The sequence below is a fragment of the Babylonia areolata genome, chromosome 25 (assembly GCF_041734735.1).
Source record: "Babylonia areolata isolate BAREFJ2019XMU chromosome 25, ASM4173473v1, whole genome shotgun sequence".
NCBI lineage: Eukaryota > Metazoa > Mollusca > Gastropoda > Neogastropoda > Buccinidae > Babylonia > Babylonia areolata.
Genome location: NC_134900.1, coordinates 19967586 through 19992086, shown reverse-complemented (window position 1 = coordinate 19992086; position 24501 = coordinate 19967586). Strand labels below are relative to the sequence as shown.

Here is a 24501-nt window from a genome sequence, read left to right as displayed (position 1 = left end):
GGCGTTATTCTATACATGCTTTCTTCAGGGATTGAAGCCTTCTAGCCTTTTGTGTCTAGGAGGTTTTATTTATGCAGTGTCTAGTTTTGGATCAGTTTGTTATGGTAACTTTCTTTAACCAAACTGGGAGTATAATAGTAATACAAACTCCCCGTTTCTGTATTGTTTTAAAAAATAAAAAATTGTCACAGTTGATTGCCTATTTCGTATATGTCTGAATGTTCACAGTTACTGTTCTAAAATATTATTGTGTTAGTTTTTTCAAAGATCAGAGTAACTGTTTTGAGTTCCATAGCAGTTTGTTTAATACCTGCCATATAAGGAAGCATTGCCTTTTAGCTGAGGTCATCAAGAAATATCATTGTAAAAGTATGTTTAATTGCTCAGATGGTACACATTGTGATTGTGCTTTCAGGAAAAAATAAGGAAAAGATATCAGCTTGTGCATTTTCTGCAAAAATACCTGAAGTCAGAGTTCTTTATTGAAAATAAAAACCAACCTGTTTGATGGTATTGGCTGTTGACACTGAGGGCTGATGGTGTGTGTGTGTGTGTGTTTGGTGTGTGTGTGTGTGTGTGTGTGTGTATGTGCACATGCATGCATGTGTGTGCGTGCGTGTGTGTGTGTGCATGGGTACATGTGTGAGTGCAGAACGCCATGGGCAGAAATGCTGTGGTGAAGACCTGGTCCGGCAGTGTGAAACGCCAGGAATTTACGTGAGTTGGCCACACCCCCTTTTCCACAGGCTATGATCTTTGTGCATAAATTTATCGGTCAGTCTTTTTCAGACTTGTTTTATTCAGGTCAAGTCAAAGGTATAATTAAGTAAAACAATCACATTCACTTGCTGAATTTTGATATATTTTTTTTTTAGAAATGTACCTACAATAAAGACATTAGCACATATAGGGGAAATTGCACAGATGAATAAATATATGAGTAAAAATAGAGAAATCATTGAGCATTTATTTATGAGTGGGACTTGATTACATTAGTTTCACATTATACTGTTTCAAGATAATATGCATAAGAATATTGAACATTATTATTTTTATATTTTCAGCCAATACATTGAATGGATGGGCAGTATAATAATGTAGTAATAGGCTTTACCAAGAGCAGGTACTAAAAGCTAGGATTATTTGTCAGGTAGCAGATAGGAAGAAATAGGTTACTCTTAAATCTATGTGTTCTGAAAATCAGAACATTGTAATTTGTCACTGGTTGTTACTCCCTGTCAGTCCTTGGTCAGTCAGTGCTGGACTGGTAGATGAAAAAACAAAAAATCTTTTTTTTTCTTTCTGTTCATCTTCATAAGTCCTGTTTTTGGCCGTTTGGGACTGTGGGGTGCATGAAAATAGAATATGCCACTCTCCTAGATTGAGAAAATTTGTTTTTCTTTGTATGATTTTTGGAAGAGAAAAAATGTATTGTTGATCTCAATCTCTCTGCCTGATCTCTTTCTCTGGATGTTTCTTTTCTGTCTGAACTCCTTCTCACACAGCTTCTCTCCCTGTTGTCTTCACCCCAACCCAGCCTCTCAGTGTCATTTCATTGTCTCCTTAACAAAATGGATTATATGACATACATGTAATATCATGCAGAACTAATTACTTGATTTTTTTTTAAAAGTTGGTTTTCAAAGTATGTCTTTTGAAAAGAAAAAAAAAAGATTAAGAAGCGATGTAATGCATTATTTTGAAAAAGTATGCAGTACAAAATATAGCCAGGATGACCACTGATGTACCAGACTCAGCAAGGAACAACCACAACCACAGCTTACAGATGCATGTTGACACCTCTTTTGATATGTATGTTTGAATGTATGCTTGTAAATTGCATATATGTATGCATTGTGTTATACATTTGTTTAGTTTGCTTGGTACATTTTGGTGTTTATAGGTAACATTGTTGTAATGTGTATGTATTATATTCATGTGTTTTGTAAAACACCTGGAGCAGTTTTGTGGATAGTGTTATATAACCATCCATTGTTATTATCAGTAGTTGTAGAAGTACCGTAAAGTTCAGTCTATTGAGCGCACTGGTATATAAGCCGCACCCACTAAATTTTGGAAAAAATTGAACTTTATACATACATAAGCCGCACCAGCTTATAAGCTGCACTTATTTCCGGTACCGGAACACACACTGATACTACAGAAAAGCTGTTGATACCGTAGGTTATGAAATAAACACAAGCGGGAACAACACAAAGAAAAGCAAGTGAAAATACTGCTAGTGCCACAAAAAAATATTAAATAAACACAACGAATATAAGATCCATAATTTAGGGATAGTCACATTTATTCAGCGTCATCCTGCTCACTGAATCCACTAAAATCTTCGTCTTCAGTGTCCGAGTTGAAGAGAACCAGCACAGCTTCCTCCGCCATCTTGTCACTGACTTCAGCCTCGCTTTCACTTCATGAACATGAAGGTGGAGGTCGCTGCTGGTTCATTGCTTACACTGTCGTCTGCTAGGTCGATTGCCTTCAATTTGAAGGCTGCATCATAGGCATAACGTCACTTTTTCGGCATGATGAGGGTGTACGCTTGAGCAGAGTAGAACTGAATGCTGATCTGAAAGCTTTAATGTGTGCGGATTTGATTTATAAAACGTGAACAGTTAGCACACTATTCTGAAGCTCATCCAAAAATTCATGGACAGAAATCATGATTTTGGTGAGTTGAAGGGCAGCTAAGAATAGACAAGAACGTGACACTCCCGGGATTGTTAAAATCCACAAATAAGACGCATCATTGTATAAGCCGCAGAGGTTGAAGCTGGGGTAAAAAGTTGTGGCTTATAGACCGAACTTTATGGTAGTTGTAGTCATAGTAGTATTATCCTTATTACAATCTGTCCTCAGCTATGAAGTGTATGGCAATGGGCCCCTGACGGTCAGCTGGGCCTTCCAGCCCATGATGTACGAGGAGGAGGGGGGGAAGGAAGGTGGGAAAGGGGAGGCAGCAGCATCACGGAAGAGCAGTGACCAGGAGGTAGCAGCAGTGGGGGCAGGGTCCATGTCTGACTCGCAGGGCATGGACAGCGTGGCCAGGATCTACTCTATCAAGGTGACCAACACTGTGTCTGGAGGGGCCACCACGTGCCTGCCCTGCCCCAAGGGAACGTCGGAAAACGGGTCAGTTGGAATGATGGTGTGTGTGTGTGTGTGTGTGTGTGTGTGTGTGTGTCTGTGCACCGCATCATATCTGTCAGAAAATGGGTCAGTTGGAATGATGGTGTGTGTGTGTGTGTGTGTGTGTGTGTGTGTGTGTGTGTGTGCACCACATCATATCTGTCAGAAAACTGGTCATTTGGAATGACTGTGTGTGTGTGCACTGCATCATATCTGTCAGAAAACAGGCCAGTTGGAATGATTGTGTGTGTGTGTGTGTGTGTGTGTGTGTGTGCACCACATCATATCTGTCAGAAAACAGGCCAGTTGGAATGATTGTGTGTGTGTGTGTGTGTGTGTGCACAGCATCACATCTGTCAGGAGCAGGTCTGATTAACCCGTTCCCGATTCGCCTTATCTTTGATCATGTGCTGCCACCCACAGTGACATCTTGTCATGTTTTGCTTATCCGTTGTTTCCTTGTCCCTTGTTAGCCTTCTTCTCTCCCGTCTCTCTCTGTCTCTGTCTCTTACATTCATGTACACACACACACACACACACACTGTATATGGATGAATATTGAATGTGCTTGTTGATTGATACCATTACTCAGAACACCAGCAGAACAAAGAGGTGTTTACACAGACACAAAAGTGAACCCTCGGAGAAGCTGAAGACTGTATGGATTGAGGGGGAAGGGTCTTTATCAAAACTTTTGGATTCGATTCACATCAAATCAGTATATGGATGGATATTGGAAATGCGGGAATCAGGATCACCAGTTTAATGATAAATCAGGAATAAGTGAACTGGGATGACACCATCTGTCAATGGTGGTCTGTTGCATAATGGCTGAGGTGTATTGGTTTGTCTGTGTGTGACTGAAAAGTTTTAGGTGCAAGCCACACTCACCAGCACAATGGGACCATAGGAATGTTGCTGTTTGTTCAGGCTGAGGCACTAGCAAGACACAGAGATATACATTGTTGTCATTTTCCTGTCAGCCTTGAAGTTTATTTGGAAACAAGGTTACCAAAAACTACTTGAATAAAATACATATGAATTGTCATTTTGAAAGTGTTACATTATGCTTTTGTGTGTGTGTGTGTATTTTAGTGTTTTGGGCATCAGTTTATGTTGCATGATATTTCTCTAGTCTATCAAGATAAGATCAATACCACCATGGAAAATGCACAAAAGTTGGGGATTTCAGTGTAGAATGTGCATTCAGCTCACAGTTGTTGCCAAGAAAATGCATTTGGCAACGAACTATTGAGATAACCCACAGAGAGAATACTTCGTCCTGCCCCTAAGCTGTAAGTGAATTACATGGTGTAGTTTTGTTTCTTTTTATATCTATTCTATAGCATTTAGATGGCAAATGTATGTAACCTGTGCACCAACAGATATTGTGTATGTGAACTGTGCTGAGTACAGATTGATCTTGGTGAAGTTCTATCAGTTTATTTTGTTTAGGGACAGACGACACTGTACCACATGTATACATATTGACCATACTCATGTCATTTGCATGCTTACATGCATGGTTGTGTGTGTGCTGTTTAGTTCTCTGCGGCCTCAGAGCCCAGTCAGAGTGTATAAAGCTGACAGTCGTATTATAGTAAAACACAAGTCCTCCCTTTTGGTTGATGAAAACAGCCCCTGTTGCTGATGAAAATACTCACAGCAACAACTGCTCCAGAGATGACAGTATTCCAGCTGCTCTTCACTACCACTCAACACATCTCTGACTATGCAAAATCAGTTGAGTCGCTGCCCTTGGACCAGTCAGTTTTGATGAGCAACACTACAGGTTGTGTTGTGTAAAATAATTGCTTTGTCATTATATTAAACAAATTTTCAAACACTGCATTCATGGGAACTTCAGAGAACAGTTTTGGCCTGACACTTTTGCATGGCGATGTCCTGTCGTAGTCCGTTGTCCATAGTAAAAGCCCAAACCATAGGTAGTAGTCCCAAATCGGCAATTTGTCATTTATTTCACAGGACCAACAGTTTGGTGGTGGTGGTCAGAAATGTGTTGACAGCAGTGAATATGTAGGAAGCTGACAATTGAAGCCCTGCCTGTTGACGTGCCCCAGGTGTGTGCCTTGCCCTGACGGGCAGTACGTGGACAAGGGCACGGAGCGGTGTGTGGACTGTCCCCCCAACACCGTCCTCCCCAGCAGCAACTCATGGGGCCGGGAGTCATGCAAGGCGTGCGGGGAGGGCCTGAAAGCCTTCCAGAAACGCACCTGCCGCTCGGACTGTCACTTCACTGACAGGGTCGGCAGGGAGTACGACTTCACCTCCCTGGATGGGTCAGTGCTTCTTCTCTGTCTTCTTCTTCTTCTTCTTCTTCTCTTCCACCTCCTACTTCTCCTCCTCCTCCTTCTTCTTCTTCTTCTACTTCTTCTTCTCTCCCTACTCCTCCTCCTCCTCCTTCTTCTCCTACTTTTTCGTGTTCTTTTTCTTCTTTTCTTTTCCTCCTCTTCTTGTTTTTGTTGTTCCTCCTACTCATTCTGCCTCTCCTCCTTTTCCTCTTCCTTCTTCCTCTCCTCCTTTTCCTCTTCTTCCTCTCCTCCTTTTCCTCTTCTTCCTCTCCTCCTTTTCCTCTTCCTTCTTCTCCTCCTCCTTTTCCTTCTTCCTCTCCTCCTTTTCCTCCTCCTTCTTCCTCTTCTTTCCTCCTTTTTTTTTTTATTTTTTATCTTCTTCCATGTGCGGAGGCTGCAGCTTTCACATTGACACATGTATGTGATAGCTTTTTCATGAATGACTGGTTGACCCTGTCATGTGGGCAGCCAAACTCTGTTTTCAGGGGTGTGCTTGTTTCATGGGTATGTTTTTGTTTCATTAACCCACTGAATGCTGACACAGATTATGGGTCTTTAAAATGTGCCTTTGATCTTCTGCATGCGTATTCACATGAAGATGATTCAGGCCTCAGGTTTGTTGCTATGTTATGTGCAGGGTGCATTGCTGTGTTTTTACAAAGCTGTGTTATGTGCATAGTACATAGCTATGTTGTTAAATTTCATACTATTTGATGTTCATACTTGATCACCATGTTTGGTGAATGCAGAGGCCAGGCATTTGCTGCTCTTTTGTTGTTGTTTTTGTTCTACAGTAGTATGGATCAGTCTACACACTTTGACACCTCCTTGAAGCTGGAAGTGTTATGTGCAGGGTGCATTATGTGGAAGGGGGGCGGCTGTTCACGTCCAGTGGGACCATGTATTACCATGGCTTCAACCTCACTCTCTGTGGTGCCAAGAACGATGAGCTGCCCGTCTGTGTGAATAACGTCACTGCCAGTTCACAGGTGAGAGCAGTCACTGTTGTCTGAAAACCCTCTTTTGATGTGCGGAAAAAAAGAAGAGGAGGTGTGAAAGCTTTTGTCACACTGTTATAGTTGCTGATACAATATTGTTTCTTGTTCCTTGTGTGTGTGTGTGTGTGTATATATATATATATATATATATATATATTTTTTTTTTTTTTTTGTCGGTTTGTATTTCAGGCTGTGCTTGCTTCTGTATGAAAGAAGTATTTATTTTATCTACTGATCTTTAATTTTTAAAAATGTTTGCTTTTGTTTTGAAGTGTGTCAGTTTTTTTTTACACTGGACATGTAGAATATGCCTTCTTGTTTTGTATAGTGACGTATCTGATAACCTCTGGTCTGCAGAATCACTGAAAATGAAACAACCCACATTGGCACACCATGCTGTGTGGAATGTCTAAGTATGGTTTGTATTACTTTGTGATGATTGATGTCAACAGTTTTTGCCTCCCTGGAGATGAGGCAGATAACAAAATATGTGCCATGAAGCTCAGAATTACCTACATGTATTGCTGATATTCAGAAAGGAGCAAGATGTCTACTGTAAGCATCTTGCTTGAGACATAAGTACTTGTTCTTGTATGTGTGCAGCAGGAACAGCATGTCTGACAAAACTCGGGATAATTGTTTGATGCAAGGGACCTTTGATTTGTTATATTTTCATGCACATTTTTGACAGTTTCAATATACCTAGACCATGAAATATATGGATTGTTGAGGGACAGATATGTCAGTGAAGAAGAAGAAGAAAATGAGTGAAAACGTTGAAACAGAACACAAATCTCTTTCCCTTCCTGAAGCTTGCCCCTGGTACAGAGGTTTGTGTGACAGGTGCAATGGCATCATGGTTAGAGGGCTGGTTTCTTGCCCTTGTTTCTTGAGTTTGATCCCAGCTTTCAGTGCACCTTGTGGAGATTTTTCTGATCTTCCAGGTCAAGTTTATACAGACCTGCTAGTGCCTAAACCCCTTCATGTGTATTCACATGCAGAAGATCAAATGCACATGTTCAGGATATTGTGATCCATGTTGGAATTTGGTGGATTATAGAAACAAGAACATACACAGCATGCACACTCTCCAAAAAGGAGTATGGTTGCCAACATGGTGTGGTAGTGTAGTGGGACAAGGTGGTAAAGAGGTAGTCGTGTCATGCACCCATGTAGACTCGTACCACACTCACGTCCAGTTCTCCATTCAATTTTTTTTTAATTCAGTTTCATACCAAAATGTAGCAAAAGAAAACAAAACAAAACAAAACAAACCTGAAAGAAAAGAAACAAAACAAGCAACATTAATAGCAATGAAACAAAAGGGTATACCATGTCCACATGATCATGGCAAATTCATGGTGACTAAACAAAGGAAATTATTACCATGTCCACATGATCATGGCAACACATTATGAAACAAGAACATCATCTACCATGTCCACATGATCATAGCAAATTAATAGTGATTAAACAAATATTACCATGTCCACATGAGCATGGTAAAACAATAGAAAAACAAGAAACAAGATCTACCATGTCCACATGATCATGGCAAAATGATAGAAAAACAAAAAAACAGCATCAACCATGTCCACATGCTCATGGTGAATTAATGAAGCAAAACAATATCTGCCATGTCTACATGACCATGACAAGTTAATAATGATTATACAAAATTACATATTTATCATCAAAACATACTGTATTACAGAAATCATAAAAAAGGAATTACAAAAAGGAATTACTTTCAGTTTAAAGGAACTCGAAGCAAATGAGTGAGCAATCAGTGGAATTTTCCCACAGGTAAAAATCATGGAATTCTGTGAAGTTCTTCCACAGACAATCATATCAACACATAAAATTCAAACCATAATCAAGATGTTTCTTGATTAGCAAGGGGTTGGTAGCTATATGTTTTCCTAAATAACAAAAATAATATTCAGTGTATGAGGCTTTGTGAATACAACCCCATAATAAGTCCTTAAAACAACAGCAATAAACAAACACACACAAAAATACTAACACACACCTAAGGACTAAGATGTTCCCACAGGCGCTCATGCCTGCTGCCTGTCAGCCTCAGACACACATTCTGCTGATGAACCTAAGTCACTGAAAACAAGTTGACAATCATCAGCACCTAAAATCACTAGTCCCGATCTCAACATAACTGGACATTAGGGAACAACCAAGCCATCGGAAACCTGCTATACAAAGGAACATTACTTCAGTCTCAGCTTAGCACAACGCTCTCTCTCACACACACACACTTAAAACCTTCGTCAGCTACTCAGTCTTTATGCTGACGTTCACTTAGCAAAAAGTCTCCTTCCTGGCTAAACTACAGCAAATAATGTAATTTAAACAGTACACACAAAAAAAAAAAGAAAAAAAAAAAAGAGAAGAAATTGAACATTCAGCATCTCTCAGCATTTTTACAACAAAAGAATACTTACATTTTTCTGGTTCGAAATGTCTGCTTCATGCTTCCAAACTGTGTTTATACTGGAAGGTCACAAAATAACCTTGACACATGAACCCTAGGCCCGGTGTGTATTGCCATACCGAAAATCTTAACGGACACACACCAGCCTATAAACGATCAGATTTTTTTTAGTTGCAAGAAGTGGTCAACAGCAAAAAATGTATTACATGTAAAGGAAATAGTCTTCTCTTGAAAAGAACTTGCTATATCACTGACTAGAGCCCGTTCGTAATAAAATGAACATTTAACAATCTTTTATAAATAGTTCTTCCATGATGATTTATGTCACAAGCAAAACAACAAAATCATTCTCCATGAAAGTCTGTATGAGACTTGCAAGCAAAAGGCATTTAATATAGCAGCATACAGAAATGAAAATGAACAGCACTCTTTAGTAATATCTAATAATTCCTGGCAGGCAAATTTTCCAAAGTCAGAATTTCTCCAAAACAGTATGCCATAAAAATAATTTTCTTAACAAGAAAAAAAACAAATTAAATCTTCAACCAAACAAGTGGTTTGTAACTTGTTGGTTTTCCTGCAGACAACCAAGACCGATTTATATCAGGGAAAAATCTCACATACCCCAGTCTCTTTCCTTCCACAAAGCACCTGCTTGCTTTGTGATGTTGTCTCTCCAGTGGTTGGAGCCAAAGTGACTCAGAGCTCTAAGAAGATGCCCAAGGTACTATTTTCATCCTTCCTCAACATACTGTAGTACCCTCAGATTTAGTCCCAACAACACTATTATTTACAAAATAATAAACATAAAATTTTCTGGAACTCTGACCAAAAGCAAAAAAATAAAAAATTCTTACCAACTAGGCCAAGTTAGGTTGGTATACAAGAATAAAGAAAGATATTCCTACACTTCTAATGGCGGGAAAAATAACAAAGGACACTTACCACCCCTCATTAATTAGTTCTAGACATTCCCAGACATTATTCAACTTGGTTCCCCGATAGCTCTGAGGTGTGAGCCAAGCGGTCGAAGGGAGACAACCTAGCCCTTCCACTCAATTCAACACAGTCGGTAACAAATATTCCTGCTGCATATGAGAGGCCAATTTATTGCCCTCTCACAGTAGAAACAGTCATTTATGTGAAAGCCTTTGTTTTCATACAAGTAAATGTGGTATGGTAACTGCAGCCCATGAACACAGAAGTAGTTTACTGTGAAGGTGTGTGATATCCATGACAAGATGTGCACCACACTTGCAGCATAAAGGTTGGTATTATGATTTATTTTACACCACCTTTGACTTGTTATTTTGCAGAACCGTTCCAAGACAGAAGAGACTGAGTTGATCAGTCATAACAAAGGCGTAGGTTTCATGTGTACTCATTTCATTTTTTTTCCTGCCCTTGTCAGTACAGCAGATCACTGGGATTGGGTTCCTTTTTTCACAGTACAGTTTGTATGTAAGCTTATGTTGGTGTATATATACAGGCCTTTCTTTCCATTGTGAGCTTTTCTGCCCATTGAATTCTTTTGATTTGACAAATTTAACTATTTGCAAGTTCATTTATCTGGAGACAGTTGGTTTTATTTTCTTGTCTTTGTGAATTTTTTGTTGAAATATATATTTTGTTCTTATTGTTGTTCATATATACTGTTCATTGAAGACTGTTGAAAATGTGGATGTGTCAGAAATATTTCATGTAGTAATTTGGGAGCCTGCATTTAAATATACCTTGTATTGGGCACTTTTTTCCCTTTTCTTCCATTTACTTATCCCTGAACATTATCTAGTTATTACTGTACTAGATTTGTATTGTGGTCAGAGTTAATCGCCCAACCTGTTTAGAACTTTATTTTTTTCCTTTTTTTTTTATAAAGAAGGAAGGCATTTGCAGCCAACAACTAATCAATGTGATTTACCAAATCATCCCCACTGTAATTCTCTGTGGCATACTTCCCCCTCCCCCATCCTCTCTGCTCCCTAAAAAAACCCAAACAAACAACCCCCCCCAAAAAACAACAACAACAACAACAACAACAATAGTTGGCACAGATTAACCCTTTGTATTTCCTAATTTCTGTTTTTTTGTTGATTTATTTGTTCTTTGACTTATTCTGAGTTGACAATAAGACACTTTCCACATATATGTGAAAAGTGTTTTCCCCTGTTTTATTCTGTACACTGACTGAGTGAGCGAGTGAAGGCAGTAACTGATGGAATTGGTTTCATTATTATTTTTTGTTCTTTTTTTCCTGCCAAGTGTGCTCTGTGATTGAAGTGTTGTGTATGGGGTATTCAGGTCACTGATTGTGTTTTGTATCCTTGGTGAAGGGAAGGTGAAGGGGAGAATTGTTTCACATTGTTTTCATCTCTGAATGTTGTGATGGAGGTTCACCTCAGATTGCACAGGTCTAATGTAGTCTTGCTAAAAAAGCTAAAGATTTTAGATGTGCTGATCTTTTCAAGAGAGTCCTAACAGTTTTATATGTAAGCAGGAATCTGAACCATGAAAGACTTTCCCATATTTTTAACTAAACATGACACACAGCAGTTAACCTTCCAGATCTGATTGGTTCAGTTGTTCTCTGGCTCAGCTAATGCTGGCCTGTGCCAGACTTTTGTACTGCTTAACACCTGCCTGTCCCTTCCTCTGCATCTCTTCAGCCCATACTATCACTGTACCATGTGAGACATGTATGAGATGGTTGCACAGTGTTTTAAGGTATTACTCTTGCTTTAAGTATTGGAATTTAGATTATGGAATATAGTTATTTACAGGTGGTGGCGTGTGTCCATTGAGATGGATGATGACCATCGTTGTCATCCAGCTGGGGGATGGGGGGAGGGTGGTGGTGGTGGGGGGGATGCTCATGAATCTATCTGTGAGTGCGCGGATGGCTGAATAGTCCAATCTGCTCACGAAATGTTCACTGACAGTTGGGGCAGACAAAGACAGGCATATCATTGTCAGGGAGCTTGTTTGCCTATGACTTTCTGGCCTGCTTCTTCTGAACAGCTGCAGCAGTCCTGATGGCCGCGCACAACTTGGCGCCTTTGTGCACAGCAGCGCACCATTTGTCACGGTCCACTGCAGATTCCTCCCAGGAGTCAGGGTTGATATCAAACGCTTTCAGAGAGACTTTCAGAGTATCTCTGAAGCGCTTCTTCTGCCCTCCGTGTGATTTCTTCCCTTGTTGCAGCTCGCCATAGAAGAGCCTTTTGCGCAGCCGATGGTCTGGCATGCACGCCATGTGTCCAGCTTAGCGAAGCTGGGACTGTATCAGGATAGTGAAGATGCTGGGAAGGGTGGCTTTTGCAAGCACGTCCGCGTCTGGGGTCCTGTCGTGCCACTTGATGTTCAGTAGCTTCCTGAGACATGTTGTGTGGAAGTGGTTCAGCTTCTTGGCGTGTCGTTGGTACACTGTCCAAGTTTTGCAGGCATACAGTAGTGTGGGGAGAACTACTGCTCTGTAGACCTTTAGCTTGGTCTCACGACCAGTGCCCCTTCTGTTCCAGACATTTGCATAGAGTCTGCCAAAGGTTGCGCTTGCTCTTGCAATCCTTATGTTCACTTCATCATCGATGGTCGCATTTCATGACAGTGTGCTGCCAAGGTATGTGAACCGCTCCACCGCACTGAGTCTCTGACCGTTGACTGTGATGTTGGGCTCAACGTGGGGTTTCCCTGGGGCTGGCTGATGGAGAACTTCAGTTTTCCTCGTGCTGATGGTAAGGCCGAAGTTCCTGCTGGCAGTGGCAAACTTGTCAACGCTGAGTTGCATGTTAGCTTCAGATCCAGCGTTAGGGCACAATCATCAGCAAACAAAAAGTCTCTGATGATGTCTGTCATGACCTTCATTTTTGCTTGAAGCCTTCTGAGGTTAAACAGCTTGCCATCTGTTCGGTACTTTAGGCCGATTCCAACATCGCCATCTCTGAAGGCATCAGTAAGCATTGCAGAGAACATGAGGCTGAACAGTGTTGGCGCCAGGACACAGCCTTGCTTGACACCATTTGTGACAGGAAAGGGAACAGATGTTTCGCCATTGTCCTGGACTCGAGCCTGCATGCCTTCATGGAATTGGCTGACCAAGGAAAATTTCCGAGGGCATCCGTACTTGGCCATGATTTTCCACAGTCCCTCTCTACTCACGGTGTCGAAGGCCTTAGTGAGGTCGACATAGGTGGAGAACAGATCAGCATTTTGCTCCTGACATTTCTCTTGCAGCTGCCTTGCAGCAAACACCATGTCGGTGGTTCCGCGCTCTTTCTGGAATCCACACTGGCTCTCAGGCAAATGACCTTCGTCAAGGTGTGCTGTGAGGCGGTTTAGTAGGATCCTGGCAAGTATTTTGCCTGCGATGGAGAGCAAGGAAATGCCCCGATGGTTATCACAGGCTTGCCGGTTCCCCTTTCGCTTGTACAAGTGTCTCCATCCTTGTAGACCTCTGCTGGTATGGAGTCTGAGCCAGGTGCTTTGCCACTGGATAGCAGACGGATTGCTTTCTGGGTCTCAAGAAGTGTTGGCGGATCGTCCAGTGCTTCGTTGATGGGGACTTGTGGGAGATGGTCTATGGCTTCATCATTTAGGAAGGGCGATTTAAGACACTGTTGAAGTGCTCAACCCAGCGTTCGAGAATTTTCTCCTTCTCGGTGATCAAGGTATTCCCATCTGTACTGAGGAGGGGGGATGATCCTGAGGATGTGGGGCCATAGATTTCTTTTAAGGTATCATAGAACCTCTTCATATCGTGCCTGTCAGCATATCCCTGGATCTCATCAGCTTTGTCACTCAGCCACTTATCCTGCATCTGAGGTAACTTTTGCTGAACAGGCCTGCGGATGGTGTTGTACGCATCCTTTCTTGATGTGGACTTTGGGTTGCTCAGGTAGGCTTGATGCAGACGGCGTTTCTCATCCAGAAGCTGCTTGATTTCATCACAGTTTTCATCAAACCAGTCTTTGTGCTTTCTGGTCATGGGTCCAAGGGTCTCTGAAGCTGTACTGTAGATCAGCTCGCGTAGGGTCCTCCAGTCAGACTCCACATTCTGGTTGTCCAGAGAGGCGGATTCCAGACGATCTTCCAGCAGCTCCACAAAGGTCTGTTTAATGGTGATGTTTTTCAGCTTAGCGATGTTCAGCCGTTTTGGAGCCTTCTGGCTTTGGGGGCGTCTCTTGGGTTGGATTCGAATATTCAGCTTCGAGACTACAAGGCGATGGTCTGTCCAACACTCGGCGCCGCACATGGTCTTTGTCACACGTACATCTTGCCTATCCCTTTTCCTGATGATGACGTAATCGATGAGATGCCAATGCTTTGAGCGAGGGTGCATCCATGACGTCCTGTTACGGGTAGGGAGGCAGAAAACTGTGTTGGTTATCAGCAGTTCATACTCTGCACAGGTCTGAAGAAAAAGCAATCCATTTGGGTTGCAGTGGCCCATGCCGTGCTTTCCAATCACTCCGTCCCAGGAGATGTAGTCAGAGCCAACTCTAGCATTGAAGTCCCCAAGGATGATGAGCTTGTCTGCTTTCGGGATAGCAGCAATGACAGAGTGAAGGTCCTCGTAGAACTTCGCCTTCACTCCATCCGGGTTGGTCATGGTTGGGGCGTAGGCACTGACAATGGTGAGGTGCATCTGGCCAGATGCCAGTGGGAGTTTCATGGTCATAAGCCTATCGTTGACTCCCTTTGGGATTCCAGCTAGCTTGCTGACAAGTGCTGTTTTTACTGCAAAGCCAACGCCAGCCTCACGTCGCTCTCCACTTCCTCGTCCACTCCAGAAGAAGGTGTAACCAGATCCCCGTTCATTGAGCTCGCCTTCCCCTGCAAGCCGAGTCTTACTCAAGGCTGCGATGTTGATGTTGTATCTGGCGAGTTCGGATGCAACTAGTGCCGTTCTCCTTTGGGGTCTGTCCGCGTTATCTCTGTCCAGGAGAGTCCTTATGTTCCAAGCACCAATGGTGAGAGGAACGATCCTTGTTTTTTTCTTTTCTTTCTCTTTGTTTCGACTGCTGATGTAGGGCCCCCGCCAGCCGCGGTATGCTGGCCAGGGTGATATGGAGCAGGCAATTTTTAGGGCACCTTTTCTAGCCCCTCCCTCATGCCAGGGAGGTGAGCAGTGCATTCCTAAAGAGGGCTGTTCAGACGCTCAGACGGCTGCCAAGCTCCATCGCTGCTCCTGTCGATGAAGAATGACCCTATGGCCTGAGTCGCCTGCGTGCAGGTCTGCGGCTGCGACTGCCAGTGTACCCACACCTGTCGTTTCGTCGCTCGCCTGTCGCCACAGGACTTGGGGTTGATGAAAGGATGAAGGATGAAAGGTCATTAAGGATGACTGATGACTTGCGCGATGAGTTTGTTTAAAGTGAAGAGGTGTTGTGCAACGTCGACCTCACTCTCTCGTCCGGGTTCACCAATTTCCAGTGGCAAGACTAAGTCGAGACGACTGGAGGATGAGCACGGATGCAGTGGATGACCAAGATATCCTTTTGGTGTCTCATCTTGCTCTCTGCACTCCACAGTGCGTTGCTGTAACCGCCTTCCTCTCCGTTGAACTGATAGGTTTCTTCCGCACATTCTGGCGGATCCAGACTTCATATGCATGGGTAGACACACACCAGGGGCCAACTGCATGTGGCATGCACACAGCACGGTGGAGCTAGATGGCCGTCGGTGGCTCTCCCAAGCCGATGCCCTTTTATGGATCTCGTTTTTAATTCCATAAGGGTGTCTAGCCACCCGCCTCACCAGTCCCGCAAGGGAGCGGCGGGAGTGCCGGTTTAGTCGCCAGCACCCCGACCCTGAACAAGTTGTACTGGATTACAGGTTACCAGTACCAGATCTAATGACCTGACCTGACTCTGAATTACAGGTAGTGAAAGCTGGGAAAGGCAGGTGCCATTACTGAGTGTGAATATAAAAAAAGGATAAATTTCACAAGTGAGTGTGACTGATATATGTTTAGTTTTACTGCACCAGCAAGGATCCAGACTTTCTTATGGTGCATTGTGCATGTACAGTGAGTGTGTGCAAGATACTAGCACACTTGGAAAAGGAATGTGTGTGTGTGTGTGTGTGTGTTGTGTGTGTGTGTGTGTGAAGTGAGTGTGTGCAAGATACTAGCACACTTGGAAAAGGAATGTGTGTGTGTGTGTGTGTGTGTGTGTGTGTTGTGTGTGTGTGTGTGAAGCTGGACAGAGGGAAGAAAAGAGAGTGGGGGGTGTGGTAATAAAGGGAGTGAACCAGGGAGACAAAGAAAAAAAAGACTGCACCACTCTGCAGAGATGATAACTGTTACAATTTCACCTTATTTTGTTACCTTTGAGTGCAGTTTGTTCTGACGTTACGCCAACATCAAAATTGTTCCAACAAGTTCATTTTCCACTACATAGCTTGGTCACATGCTTTCCTATTGTAACATTACCCAAATGCTTAAGACATATTGATCATGAGGCCAGGGCAGTCACTACTAACATTGGTCACACGTGATGATGCTCAGCTAATCGTGTGCATGATTATAAATAGCATTGAGTTGACCAATTAGCTTTATCGTTTGCCTGAACAAGAGAGGATATGGCTAAATCAATTTGCGTCTTGGTCAAACAGCGTCTGTGCTCAGTGGATTAAGCCATGGAGTGCAAGGAAGGAACAAGCTCATGTGGCTTGGAGTCTGAGTGTTCCTCCCAAGTTCAAAATGTTCCTACCAAATTTCTTGATTGTTCCTACAAAAACTTGACAGGGGTTGGCATCTCTGACTGTAAATACCACTGTTTGGTTCAGCTGGAAGATGGCTGCTCCACTCATCACTTGCTAAGCACAGGCTTCCACACACAGTGGGCAGGGCTCCCTGTCTATGCAGCGTGCTGTGCAGGTCAGAAAACAAGGTTGGCTGCCACACCATGAACTTGGGATGTTCAGCTCAGTGTGTCACACCAAACTACTGTTTGCTTTCCTCTGTGATAGAAATCATCCTCTTTTCTATTGCTCTCTTTGTTTCTGCCTGTTTTCTTCCTTCAGTATTGTCTGCTTTCTCTGCCTTCTCAGTCAGTGCCCCTTTCTTTCTTGTCAGCCAGCCTTGACACTTGTTTTTTGTTTTTCTCACTTTCCAGCAGTCAGTGGTGTACTGTATGTGCTGTTTTGCTCTGGTGGGTAGGTAGTGATATTGTAAATGCTGGCATTGACACTACTTATCCATTCTCTTGTATTACTTGCTTATATGTCCTGTTCAGTGTATTTTTTTGTGTATGTGGCTTTGAAGTATTTCTGATCCTTTTTTCAAATATCATGTCTTATAATCTAGGGATGTATTAAGCGGAAGGGCTGACATCCTCAGCACAGCCTAGTCTTAATTGCCTTAACGTGGTTGAATCTTTTACTCAGTTGAGCAGTCCTGATATGGCCCTGTGTGGTCGGCTGGACAACAAGTGACAAATGTCAAAGAATGTCAAAGTTGTAAGTAACAGTGTGAAACAATGTGGAAGATAGTTTCGTGGAGAAGGACAATTGGTGGTTGAGTAGAAGAGGGCATGGTTGTGTGTGTGTGCAGCTGGTGAAGATGATGATGATGTGTGTGTGTGTGTGTGCAGCTGGTGAAGATGATGATGATGTGTGTGTGTGTGTGTGCAGCTGGTGAAGATGATGATGTATGTGTGTGTGTGTGTGTCTGTGTGTGCAGCTGGTGAAGATGCCTGGCAGGGTGCAGGGCATGGTGTGTCGCTCCACACTGATCCCTCAGGCAGAGAAAGGGAAGCCTCTGGTGGCCACTCAGCCAGTCAGGTCAGACCTCACACTGCTTCTGCTGTCACCAGCTGGATTGGGGTTGATTAATTCACCTTCTTTTTGCTGTTTGTGTTTTTAGATAGGCAGTATGTGTGTGTGTGCACTCATGCCTTTGCAGTATGTGTATATATGGTCATAAAGTGTGTGTGTGTGTGTCTGTGCAAGAGTGCTTGCATGTGTGCTTGTGTCTGTGGAAGAGTGCTTGTGTGTGTGTGTGTGTGTGTGTGTGTGTGTGTGTGAGTGCATGCACAAATATCTATTTAAGTGGATGTGAGATGCTGTGAAGGAGTGGCTTGGTGAGAGAAACACTGTCAAGAGACAATAAGACAACTTCATCATTCATGAGGGAACATGCTTTTTTGCATCCAGCCCTCAGCCTCATGGCCTGGCTTCGCTAACAAAGATCTAGGAAGGGCGTTGTCCACGTCTGATGCAGGCACGCTCATGGCTGACAAGGCCAATGCGGGAAAAGCAGAGTCGGCCGCAGCGGTTGCAAGGGAAAGTCTGGTCTGGGTTCGCGGCTGCAGCGTCGTGGTTCTTCCTCCTTCTGCGTTTGTCCTCAAGGCTGGCCCTGCGGTTGTTTTCGAAGGAGGAGACAGCTTGGTGGATGGTGCGTCGCCAGGTCTCTCGATCAGCGGCTACTGCGGACCACTGGCGATGGTCAATGTGACAGGCACCGAGAGCTTTCTTCAAGGAGTCTTTGTATCTCTTCTTGGGTGCTCCTCTGTCACGGTGGCCAGTGGACAGTTCGCCATACAGCGCGATCTTGGGCAGGCGGTGGTCCTCCATCCTGGACACGTGCCCTGCCCAACGTAGCTGGGTCTTTAGCAGCACTGCCTCGATGCTGATAGTCTTTGCCTGCTCCAGGACCTCGACATTTGTGATGTAGTCACTCCAGTGGATGCTGAGGATGGTGCGAAGGCAGCGCTGGTGGAAGCGATCAAGCAGTCGTATGTGGTGCCGGTAGGTGACCCAGGTTTCGGAGCCATACAACAGGGTGGGCAGTACAACAGCTCTGTACACGCTGATCTTTGTGTCTTTCTTCAGGTGTTTGTTGTTCCACACTCTCTTGTACAGCCTGCCGAATGCGCTGTTTGCCTTTGCAAGTCTGTTGTCGATCTCCTTGTCGATCTTGGCGTCAGACGAGATGGTGCAGCCTAGGTAGCTGAACTGGTGGACCGACTTCAGCTCTGTCTCACCGATGTTGATGTGAGGAGCGTGGAATTCTTCCTGTGGGGCAGGCTGGTGGAGAACTTCCGTCTTTTTCAGACTGACTTCTAGGCCGAAGAGCTGCGCAGCCTCTGCGAAGCAGGACGTTATACGCTGCAGGGCCGCTTCTGTATGGGCGACGAGGGCAGCATCGTCGGCAAACAGAAGCTCTCTGATGAGTTGCTCCAGTGTCTTGGTGTGGGCCTGTAGCCGCCTCAGGTTGAATAGGCTGCCATCAGTGCGGTATCTGATGAAGATACCGTCGTCGTCGCCAAGATCTTCAGTGGCCTGTTGGAGCATCATGCTGAAGAAGATCGTGAAGAGGGTCGGCGCGAGGACACAACCTTGTTCCACTCCATTTCCAATTGGGAAGGGCTCCGAAAGGTCGTTGCTGTGTCTGACCTGTCCACGCTGTTCCTCATGTAGTTGGATGACCATGCTGAGGAATTTTGGGGGGCATCCTAGACGTTTCATGATCTCCCACAGACCTTTTCTGCTCACGGTGTCGAAAGCTTTCGTGAGATCGACGAATGTCGCATACAGTCCTTTGTTCTGTTCCCGACATTTTTCTTGTAGCTGTCTGAGAACGAAGACCATGTCAGTGGTGCCTCTGTTGGCTCTAAAGCCACACTGACTCTCTGGGAGATGTTCTTCAGCGATAGTAGGCACCAGCCGATTTAGGAGGACTCTGGCGAGGATCTTGCCTGCGATGGAGAGCAGAGTTATCCCCCTGTAGTTGGAGCAGTCCGACTTTTCTCCCTTGTTTTTATACAGGGTGATGATGACTGCGTCACGGAGGTCCTGTGGTAGTTTGCCTTGCTCCCAGCAGCAGACAAAGAGGTTGTGGAGTTTGGAGTGTAGTGCTGGGCCTCCATTCTTCCATGCCTCCGGCGGAATTCCGTCAACCCCTGCTGCCTTGCCACATTTCAGCTGTTCAATGGCCTTGACAGTCTCTTCTAGGGTTGGTAGCTCGTCCAGTTGTAATTTCACTGGCTGTTGTGGGATGCGGAGAATTGCCGAGTCTTGAACTGTGCGGTTGGCGCTGAAGAGGGCCTGGAAATGTTCCGACCACCTGTTCAGGATCGACGTCTTGTCTGTGAAGAGCGCCTGGCCGTCTGCGCTGCGCAAAGGACTCTGGACCTGGTATGAGGGACCGTACACCGCCTTCAAGGCTTCGTATAACCCCGGTAGTCACCAGTGTCTGCACAAAGCTGAGCCCTCTCTGCCAGGTTGGTCCACCACCCATTTTGAATCTCACGAAGCTTGCGCTGGAGGTTGCTGCATATGAGCCGGAAGGTTGCTTTCTTCACCGGACAAGACGGTTGTGCAAGGTGAGCCTGGTGGGCTGATCTCTTCTTCGCCAGCAATTCTTGGATCTCCTGGTTGTTTTCGTCAAACCAGTCCTTGTTCTTTTTCGACGAGAACCCTAGGACTTCTTCAGAGGACTGCAGGATGGCTGATTTCAGCTGTGCCCATAGTGCTTCTGGAGAGGGGTCTGTGGGACAACTGGGGTCTTCAAGTTTGTCCTGAAGCTTCGCCTGGAATTCAGCTTTCACTTCAGCTGACTGAAAGTTGCCGACCTGGAATTTCTTCCTAGGAGCTCCTCCTTTCTTTGGTTTGGGCTTGAAGTGGAGCCTGAGCTTGCTGCGGACGAGGCGGTGGTCAGTATGACACTCCGCGCTGGGCATCACTCGGGTGTGTAGGACGTCTCTGGCGCATCAGGATGTAATCAATGAGGTGCCAATGTTTGGACCGAGGATGCATCCACGTTGTCTTCAGGCTGTCCTTCTGCTGGAAAATGGTGTTGGTGATGGTAAACTGCTGCTCTGCACAGAACTCGAGAAGAAGGCGCCCATTGTCGTTGCAATTACCAACGCCATGCTTGCCAAGGACTCCTTTCCAGGCTTCTGAATCTTGGCCAACTCTGGCATTGAAGTCGCCAAGGATGATGACCTTGTCGTCAGCAGGGGTGTTCTGAACGAGGTTGCGCAGATCAGTGTAAAACTTGACCTTTTCTGTGGGGTCCGCTTGGAGGGTTGGAGCGTACACGCTGAACAGAGTGGCATGCTGTTTGTTCCGTAGTGGGAGGCGCATGGACATAATTCGGTCTGAGTGTCCTGTTGGCAGGTTTTCAAGCTTGGAGGCAATGGTGCTCCTGACCATAAAGCCTACGCCATAGAGGCGTCTCTTGGTCTCTGGCTTGCCTGACCAGTAGAGGGTGTACCCAGCGCCGTGTTCCTGGAGGCTGCCTTTCCCTGCAAAGCGGACTTCGCTGACGGCAGCAATGTCAATGTTCAGTCTCTGAAGTTCGTGTGCGACTAGAGCGGAACGCCTTTCTGGGTGGTTGCTGTCTGCAGAGTCATGCATGGTTCGGATGTTTCAGCATGCTACCTTTAGTCCTTTTGCACCTAATTGTGAGGCAGGTGCCGGCCTTTTCTTCTCTATTGTTGTTCGACCGCGTTTGGAGATGCCCGTTGACCGCGGCTAGCCAACTGGGGGGTATGGAGATGAGCATTTGTTTGGACCACCTTTTCTAGGCCCCTCTCCGTGTGGAGCAAGCAGTGCTGTCCCTAGAAAAGGCTGCTTGGTCGTTCAGGGTGCTGCCGAGTGATGCTGTCACCTCCGGGTCAACAATCAGGCGACCAATATCCTGAACCGCCTGCATGCAGGATTGGAACTGCGGCTTCCAGTGACATCTTCCACCTGCCGTTTTCGCCCCTTTCCCATCGCTACAGGGCTTGGAATAGTTGGTGGCGCGGACGTGGACGTGTCCTTCAAGCCTGCGCAATGGAATTTTTAGGTGGAGTGCAGTGTGCGCAGTACTGGCCCCACCCTTTACACCCGTGGTTCATCTGCCATAGCCTAGCAAGCTGGGACGGTGACAGTGAGGTCCTCAGGTCGTAGGTTTTATATCAGACTGTCCTTGTCCTAGCCTCTGGCTCAAAAACCTTCCTCGGAGGCACGGGGGCGCGGCTACTGAAAGTCGGGACATGGCCATGGACCCAGGGTCAATGCATGTCGAGACTGTCCTGCATTCCTTAGCACTTCATGGGTTTTACTTCAGACTTTTCCTTGTCTTAGATGGACTGCCTTCCCGGGCTGTCGAGCTCCATCTGCCCGCATGTGACAGGTAGCACAGGGTTACATGGTACCTGTGGCAGGTAGAGACCTGACCTGACATTCAGGGACCTGACTCAGCCTAAAGAAATACTAAAGCCAGAGAAGCATATTGTGAACAAAAGGAAGGTACTAAAACAATGAAAACACATACATCACTTCAATCATCTCCCCACTTCCCCATTACCCCGCCCTCCACCACCTTCCCACCCAGAACAGAGTAAAAGAAAATACACACATGAAAAAAGCATGCAGACACCACCGCGTTCATACAAAGTCCTCCCTTTGCAATTGAACCCCGCCCCACTCCCAACCCCCGACGCACACACACAGATGCTCAGATAAGCAGGTGGACAGACAGACAGACAAAGTCAGTGAAGGCTGGCTGCAGTGTTGACAAGTGACTGATGTGTGTGTTGCAGTCTGGCCTCTCACCTGACCAAGATTGTCACCAACGTGTCTCTGGCTGATCTCTACACCACTGGGGGCTATGATATAGAGGGTAGGGACACTTAAGTATTGGAATGCAGTCAGAAAGAAAAAAGTTATCATGATGACCGTTAAGTCTTGCATCAGAGGGATTATCCACATTGTCCCAAGAGTGAAGAATTGCTCTGAAAATATAAGGATCTAGTTTGGTTAATGGTAAATTGCATGTGAAAGCTTCGGAGGGGGTGGGTGTGCAATGACTTGATAAAGGGAATAATGAATGGTAGGTAGTGACTTCCTCTGTGTAAAAGAAAAGTGATCAGAATTGATGCCAATAAAGCAAAATATTGAATTGTCATTTTTATGGCTGTCATAGTGTGTCTGTGAAACAACCAGAAGTGTACATGCTGTTGTCTGATGTGAACTTTCCAACAACTGAAGACCGCTCCCTTGTTAATGATTTCTTGTTTTCTATTCCAGGGTCTGAACTTGATGTTCACTTCTACTACAAGTCTGAGACGTAAGTACAATAAGATGCACAGGTAAAAAGATAACCAAAAGTAACATTATGCACAAATGGAACATTAAATGTAATATTGACAAGTATTTATACTGACATTGTATCTTTTTACTAAATTATCATTGTCTTCATTTTCATAGAATAGTAAAAGAAGTGTATGTTGGACATATATCAAGGAAAAAGTCAGTGGCTGCCAGGAAGACAGTGGAGGGGATAATTATCTATTTGTTAGCTGGAGATACATAAATTTAACTTTGGCAGCAAAGTCTTTAATAAAATACACGAAGTTGGGTTAGGAAACCAGTTCTTTGGTTTTGTATTTTACCTGCTGCTATTTGCCTCAGAATCTGTGTCCTTTAAATCCCCCACCCCCTCCACTTCCATTGTTCCATGGTGCGATTATTGCTGTCAGAATGGGGTGTAGATTTGGAAGCTGGGATTTGAAATCGGAACAGGCATAAAACTGATTGCCCCCAAAGTGATTCAGCAGGCAGTGTAAGTCACATGTCTTTGGCTTTTGTGTGTGGCTTGGTGACCTAGTATCGACAACTTTCTGTGGCCTGTTGGCACTGGGTCTGTCAGTATGAACAGCAGCAACGGATATTGAGCGTGGTAATTCTATCTGATGAAATGAATGTTGTTTTTGGCTTGGAGAGGCTGGCTGTCATCACTTATTGCCATGCAGTGCTTTGCAGTGATGATGATGATGTTAGTGGTTCCTGATGGTCACAGTGATGAGTTGATTTTGTCGTAGTTTGTTCTTCTTGTTGTTGACATATGTTGTTGTTGACATGTGTTGTTGTTTTCCAGCCCCACGCTGGCGTGTCCAGAGGGTCGCACCACCATCATCAGCCTGCACTGCGACCCTGACGAGAAGGGCAACAACTCCATCCACCTGCCTCCCAAGTGCTCGGACGGGACGTGTGACGGCTGCACCTTCCACTTCCTTTGGCGCACACGTCACGCCTGCCCTCGCTGTCAGCGGGAGGACTACCACATCATCCGGGGGGAGTGTGTTGGGGGGGAGCAGCTGATCCACTACTACCCTCCTGAGTGAGTGCCCTGTCTTGTTGACGTACATACTGTCCTCATTTACTGAATGTGTTGATCCACTACTACCCTCCTGAGTGAGTGCCCTGTCTTGTTGACGTACATACTGTCCTCATTTACTGAATGTGTTGATCCACTACTACCCTCCTGAGTGAGTGCCCTGTCTTGTTGATGTACATACTGTCCTCATTTACTGAATGTGTTGATCCACTACTACCCTCCTGAGTGAGTGCCCTGTCTTGTTGACGTACATACTGTCCTCATTTACTGTATGTGTTGATCCACTACTACCCTCCTGAGTGAGTGCCCTGTCTTGTTGACGTACATACTGTCCTCATTTACTGTATGTGTTGATCCACTACTACCCTCCTGAGTGAGTGCCCTGTCTTGTTGACATACCTACTTTTACATGTTCCAGAACACCAAGAAAAAATGTCACTGCCTAACAAAAAAAAAGTGGCCATTCTTTGAAAAAAAAAAGCAAAAAAA

The 24501-nt window shown here is 44.8% G+C and overlaps 1 protein-coding gene across 4 annotated transcripts in view; it reads left to right on the top strand.

Annotated features, from left to right (window-relative positions):
- The window catches only part of LOC143299952 (endosome/lysosome-associated apoptosis and autophagy regulator family member 2-like), an 84601-nt gene that overhangs the window by 38777 nt on the left and 21323 nt on the right, over nucleotides 1-24501 (top strand). For 3 of the 4 annotated variants that reach the window (XM_076613496.1, XM_076613495.1, XM_076613497.1), the window contains exons 11-19: nucleotides 653-717; nucleotides 2875-3147; nucleotides 5226-5444; nucleotides 6310-6445; nucleotides 10220-10267; nucleotides 17584-17684; nucleotides 22436-22515; nucleotides 22923-22962; nucleotides 23773-24015. In XM_076613496.1, coding sequence (XP_076469611.1) covers nucleotides 653-717; nucleotides 2875-3147; nucleotides 5226-5444; nucleotides 6310-6445; nucleotides 10220-10267; nucleotides 17584-17684; nucleotides 22436-22515; nucleotides 22923-22962; nucleotides 23773-24015 — 1205 coding nt within the window. The remainder of the gene's footprint in view (nucleotides 1-652; nucleotides 718-2874; nucleotides 3148-5225; nucleotides 5445-6309; nucleotides 6446-10219; nucleotides 10268-17583; nucleotides 17685-22435; nucleotides 22516-22922; nucleotides 22963-23772; nucleotides 24016-24501) is intronic. The other variant, XM_076613498.1, reaches the window with a different exon arrangement.